This window comes from Merops nubicus, unplaced genomic scaffold, assembly GCF_000691845.1.
Source record: "Merops nubicus isolate BGI_N331 unplaced genomic scaffold, ASM69184v1 scaffold33525, whole genome shotgun sequence".
Taxonomy (NCBI): Eukaryota; Metazoa; Chordata; class Aves; order Coraciiformes; family Meropidae; genus Merops; species Merops nubicus.
The window spans coordinates 1-6,659 of NW_008610886.1; the positions used below are offsets into that span (position 1 = coordinate 1).

Genomic DNA, 6,659 nt, shown 5'->3' on the forward strand with positions numbered 1-6,659 from the left:
TGAGGCCCTGGGAGTCTTTTTAAGGAAGCGGAAAAGGTGCAGGCAGGTGGTGGCGACAGAGAGCTCCCCAAGTAGCCTGATCGTGGTACCGACGTGGCGGAAACCTGCTGTGGGCCGAGGCGGACGGGAGAGAGCGCTGCAGGGCTCTGCCCAGACCTAGCCGGCACAAACGCATTTTCTGCCACTTCCTCACAGCCAGAGACACTTTCTTCCCTCAAATAAATCGTCCGTCCCATATTTCCCTCTCAAAGAAATCCCCCAACAGCTTTAAAAGCCGATAACTTCAGTCTTCTGACCCCATAACTGCTGGAGACAAGCTTTCGTGGTGAAAGAGCCTGATGTAACCAGTAACAGTAAAACCAAGTGCCTCTCCAAGACTTAAAAGGACCACAAAGCTTTGGTGGTGATTAGCAGCGTGAAACCAGCCCAGCCTGGTTTTAGCTACAGAAAGATATCTGGATTAAGAAGCCAAAATTAGTCTTCTGATGTAAAAGCTATGAAGTGATGCTGATAGCTGCCAGGATGTTATTTCCCCAAGAGAAGGAAAGGGGTGGTCTGGAGCAGAGCAGGACCGTGTGGGCCCACAGCAGGGTTTCCTTCAAAGCAATGCCACTGACCTTACCTGTTGCCAGGTATAAAACGCCTAGTAGATTCAGAAAGACAGATGAGTTTTCTTCAAGACGCAGTGAGAGAACCTCAGGCTTCAATGCAATTTGGTAATAAGGTGCGTGCCAATCGAGTTAATTTGTTTTCTGAGGGGAGATGGAGTGTGCTGTTATTTCTGTGGCACAAGCAGGAAACACTTTCAAGAATTGCAGTGTAAAACAGTCTTGTCCAACTGCTGCAGTTCCCATTTGAGTAACACATAATCTTTTCCAGGTTAATGGTGTGATCTGATTGAAGTACGTCTTTTTATTAACACAGGGATGCAAAAACTAATGAAAGATTAAAGCAGCAAAAATACACATGAGCACTCCAAATACTACAGTCAAAAGTCTTAAATAACAGCTTTGATTTAGAGACAGCCTCACACATGTGACTGATCACATTGACAGCATGGCTGTGTTGTTACAAAGGGAAAGTTTACAAAGCTCATTTTAAAAGTAATCAAATAATCATAACCATAATTAGTTGAAGCAAGGAATTCTGTTGCAATTGTCCTTCCACTTTGTCCTCCTCTTCGCATCAGTATTTATGCTTTCAGAATTTGGCAGGAAGCTTCATCTTCTTTTCAGTCCACCTAAAATAATAGACATCAGACTTCACATTCTAAAAATAAACTGAGCTGGCTTAACTTCTGGTACCACACATGGCATGAATATAAAAAACCAAAATTACCCTTTGAAATATGTTTTGCTAAAAACTATTCAACAGATTTCAAGTGTTCATGTCCAAGTAGTACACTAGAAGTCTGCTTGAAAGAGTGCACAGCCAAGAGCTGGAGAGAGGGGGAAATCAGTAGAATTTCCTTAAAAATTGTGGTATGTGATTTGTTCCTCCATATACTAGCTTCTCAAGGTGACAATATATGTCTAATGAGAACTTGAATGGTTTAATTACATTTAAGTACCAGTTATTTAAGGTCCTAAAGATACATGATGCTTTTTTAAAAATGGATGTTTCTTCCCCTACATTTTAACTGAGGTTCTTTCTAATTTAGTTAACAGTTTTGTAGGTCATCTCCACATGCAACTGTGTAAAAAATTGGTTCATTCCAGATTTTGTTTTCTATTAAGAGATTTTCCAAGAATAGTTACATGCAAAATGTAATTATGTAATTTCCTTCCCTATGGAAGGAATCAGAAGCTTCTTGCAGAAGAAGTACAAGTTCTCCTGCCTGTTGTGAGCAAGTCAGATGGTATTTTTTGTACTTTAAGTTCTGATTGAGCACCTCTATAAAGCACTTTTAATTCTTTGTCTACAACTGGGGAAACTATGACAATATGTGTAATATCTTATGTGAAGTTCAATGTGAGCTGAACATGCCTGCTAACAGAAATTTATCAACCAGCATGTTGAACACTGAGTTTATCAATCACTGTGTTTCTTTAGATTTCTGCACTTAGCTCGTATTATTTTATTGCTTAGTGAATACAAAATATAAACAGCAGCATTTGTATAGCTGATTTATGGGTAATATTAATGTAAAAGACATGGTAGAACTACACAGTTTGAATATTTCTGGGCTATAACACTAGCTTTTAAAAAGTAATAGGAATTCTGTTGTTGGGGAGTGTGTGTGTGTTATGATTTACAGCAACATTTCTGCCTAAATCTGACTGTTAAATTTGAAGATGAAAAGTGTTTTCTTACCTTGGGGAATCAATTCCGCTGTCTCCTGTAATGCTGTGCTTTTCTGTCCCTCCGGAGTGTTTCTGCCCTGATACCACAGTACTTGCACTCTTACAAACCAGATCTGGTTTTCCCCGGGGGCTGCTCGTTCCTTTGCCCTGTGAGCCCAAAGCACAGCACGCCACTGCCCCGCCCCTCTCATAGGGGAAGTTCTGCAAAGCTTCAGCACCCGACTCAGCCTCATTACGGTGGGAGAGATCTGGTACAGCTGCAGCCTCCACACAGTCAGTAAGACCAGCTTTTTCTTCTCTTCTGTGGCCTGTCGGAACAACCTGACTGCACAGGCAACTTGCTTCTTTGAAATCTGGTTTTGGATGCTCTTTTGAGCCATCTGTTGATTCTACAAAACTAGCACTTTCCTTATATCCACGCTCTCCAGAATCATGTTCATTTACAGTTGTGCTGCACTGGGCGGGATAAGCATTAACCTTACATTTTTTTAGGGACATAGCTGTCCCCAGCTTTTGCACAGCTTTAATCCAGCCTCCTGTGTCTGAAAAAGCATGGCCAGGAGGCAGGTGACATGGTTCATTGTCTTCAAAACTGTCATCTGGGTGTAACAAGTTACAGGTGTCACCAACCTGTGCTTTGTGGTACAGAAGATGGCAGTTATTGGTAAATCCTTCACTTCCCAGCTTCATTGATCCAGGATGGCTAGCACAGTCACATTTAAATATAAATTCATTCTTTATATCAGTCTTTTGTCTGTATTTCACACCAACTTGTTTCACCAGGTGAGCATTTGCTGTATAATTTGAAAGACAGACATTTTGAAACTCATTTGCTGTTTGATCTAGTAACTCATGTATAGTGTCAGCTCTGCACCTGCAATACTCATCTTTCAGACGTAATGAAAAATTTGCATCTTCTTTGCACACACCATTATCTTCAGCATAGGAGTGAGGGGATTTCTTAATTCCCTCAGGAGTTTTTTTTACCGTTCCTCTGTAGATGTTTTCTTCAGAAATATTACTCTCTGGAAAGTGTTTGCTTTCCATATCTATTTGCAAAGTACTGCTTCTCTGATAACCAAAGTTTTCACTTAAACTGCCTTTCTTTTGTAGAAGGGAAGACCTGCTAGTGGGGAGCAGATTGTTGTGCTTAGCTTTGTGAATCTGTGTTGCAGTAGCCAGCTGTTCTGTTTCATAGTCAAAGGGTTTTGGGGAGTCCAAGGACTGTGACCTTTGGAAAGCCCTTTCTTGCTTTCGAGTCCTGGACTTCCGCTGGCTGTTACTGGTACCTCTGTACCCTCTCACATAAAAGCTGCGTCTCCATGACAGACCCTGAAAAGGGTTCTTAATTTGTTTTTTATATATGACATGGGATTCTACTGCTACATCAGATGGCTGCGGGTTTCTGATAGGCACTGAAAGGTTCTCTTCCAGTTTCTGGTTTGGGGAGGTTAGCTCATGTCTGTGAGACTTCCTGTTGCTTCTGCTAATCGGCTTCTCTCTCCTTGATTTGGTTTTCTTGGTGTGTTTTGATGGTTTCCTTTGTGTGTTTTGACTACAGTCCTTTGAAAGATGGTTTTGCCTGACTATTGACACTTCAGCCCAGGTACACTTACTGATATCTTCTTTCTGCTCCTCAAACTTCTGCATTAATATTGTGTGTTTAATCAAATTATCAACTGTAAGAGTAGGGTTAATACGCTTGATGATTTCATGTTCAATGTCACGTGGAATATTATCTAAGTCATCTTCATCCCTGACTGGCCACTCCTTGGGAGGAAACTGGGCTGAAAAAGTGGAGTACTCCTTATATTTTTCTCTTTTAGAAGCACTTCTCCAGAAAGAGCCAAGGCCAAACCTCTTGCTTTTCAGTTTCCCTTTCACAGATGTCAGGGATTTGATGGTGTCCCAGGAATGGTTTTCAGCAGCTGTGGAGATTCCTTGAGTGTGAATTGGAGGCTTCAATTCACTGCAGCCTTTCTTACCTCCTCCATTAGGTTCATGGTCGGTTAGCTGCTGCTGTCTTTGTTCACAGGGGGTATTCTGGTCAGGGAAACAATGGCAGGATCTGTAACGGGATACCTTAGGAATGTTTTCTTTCACTAGGTCTTCGCAGCACTCAGTGTTTAGGAAGTAAGTGGAAAGTGACAAACAACAACAACTGTTCTCCAGCGGGACCCTTCTATTGTCTTCTGTGGCATCATTTGTGATGAAGTACGTGCTGGGAGTTACAATGAAGTATCCTTCTCCTGTGTGATAGATTTTCCTTTCTTTAATTAGAGTGCCAAGGATATTATACAAGAGATTGTGGGAAGGAACTGCAATGCCTGCAACAAAGACACAGATTCTTCAGATCAGAAATAGAGTTTCAAATAAAATAGGAGCTGGCCAAAAGATAACTTAGACACAACAGATCTGGAAGCTACTGAATGTTAAATACCCACTGTATTTAGTTCACAGGATTCCAAAAGAAGTTTGAAACAGACCTGGCAACTGAAGTTCAAGTACAGCCTACTCAATTCCAACATGGATGTGTCCAGTATCATGGGATAAAAGGCAGGATCACCAGATCTGAACTTCCAGAGCTATTAATTGTTGCACCCCACTGTTCCCTCCTACAGCCCTGCGCTCCCTGCAGAACAGGGACAGCAGGGACAGGAATTCTGCAGCAGTGTCCACACAGGGAAGGCAGTGAGGGCTGCCCCAAATCTTGGGGACAGCACAGACTGCAGCCCTGAGTCAGGCTGAGCCCTTCTGGGCAGCACAGAACCATCATCCCACCTAGGGCTCTGGGAGGTGCAGTCCTGCCAGTGTCTTACAGATCAGTAAAACCCTTTCTAACTCTGCCACAGCCATTCCCCACTGATCAGCAAGGCCACCCCTGAGGAAGATGGTAAAGACCAGCTGTGTTTCCAGTTGTCACTGTAGCACTGCTGTAGTGGAGCTTAGGATGTTCTTCAATTAAGCAAGGATGTTTCCTTTGCCTGCCAGGTACAATCCAAGCAGTGGTTTATTCAAAGCATTTCCCTCTTGGCAGGTTATTTAACAGTAGCTTTTATCACTCTCTCTGAAGTTTCTGGTGTAGTTCTGTCAGGTGACAATTGCTACAAAAGTTTACTTTGCTGAGACTGGTCTTAGTTGCCAGTTTTCCTTCACATGTCACAGTCCCAGTGTCATTAGTTTAGTGATATCTGAGCTACTGCCTCATGCTTCTGCTGATCTCCTGCCCACAGGAATGAAAAATTCCTGTAAGGTGAAAATGTAGCACGAAAAACACTCTCTCCCCACAAACCCTGAGGGTCCTGCTTTGAGCTGATGTAAAAACGCTACCTTGTGGTTGTCTCAGTGCACGTCTATACTACATCACATTCCTGACAGGGTTCTGAGCCAGTTTATGAGCTTGCATTGAAAATTTTCCCACTAGTGAAAATACCTGCGGGGTCAGCCTGTGACGTTTGCAGAGCCAGAAGGTTAAGAAGACACAAGAGGAAGTTTGGTGTCAAACAAAACAGCCTCCTGCAGAGGGTCATATTGAGCCTTTACAAAGTTTCACATGCACATACACACACGTCAGTACTGCAGATCTAAGGGAGACTGGACATTTTTTCAGATTGAAAAGAAAACGTGGGATTTAAGGGATAGGGCTGCTATCCCAACAGAATAAAAGGATTAAAGCTCGTTTAATGTAAGTAATTAGCTTTCAAAAAGGAAGGGGCTGGAATTTGACCAACAAACTTGAACTTGAGGCCACAGTTGTGGGTTTTGATTGCAGACACCAGCTGTAGACTCCTACCCAGTCCCTTTGCCATCAAAATTAGCTGTGTTCCTATCTCTTGAAGGAGGAGTCAAAGTCTTTGTGATCTGACACACAGTCTGTTGTTTATGCTGTTCCAACTCTGGCACCTAAATACCTTATCTATGCTTTCCCACCCTCTGGAAGGGATACACTCTCCATGTGATACTGCACTCAGTAAAAAGGATTACGACCAAGACAACGTTAGGGACACTCTCAGATCAATGAGGAATATATACATTCAGGTATTTTGCTAGTTGCCTATAAATCTATATTCCTTCCTATTGCCAGCTTTCTTTAGTGATCACTCACACAATACCAGAAACTCAAGCTTGATTACACAGTCACTTTCAGAAAGAGGGGAAAAAACTTAACACATTACCTGGATAATTTTTAACTAGCTGCTCCATTAAAGTTTCCTGTGTGACCATCACACGATCTGCGTTCATGTCTGATACCGTACGGCATATTCCTTCTGCCAGAGGAAGGGACTGTGACTGTGAGAGAGGATTCATGAGAACAGGGTCACATCACCTGGAGTCCAGAAGGGGGAGAAAGAGGGT

General features: G+C 42.6%; 1 protein-coding gene across 1 annotated transcript; it reads right to left on the reverse strand.

Annotated features, from left to right (window-relative positions):
* Window positions 1–1,200: 1,200 nt before the first annotated feature.
* On the reverse strand, window positions 1,201–6,626 carry LOC103773678 (storkhead-box protein 1-like; the record flags this gene model as incomplete). The annotated part of the gene is made up of 3 exons (XM_008941054.1): window positions 1,201–1,240; window positions 2,314–4,630; window positions 6,479–6,626. Coding segments are annotated over 3 exons (2,505 nt in total), but the record flags the coding sequence as incomplete, so codon positions are not given.
* Window positions 6,627–6,659: the final 33 nt, after the last annotated feature.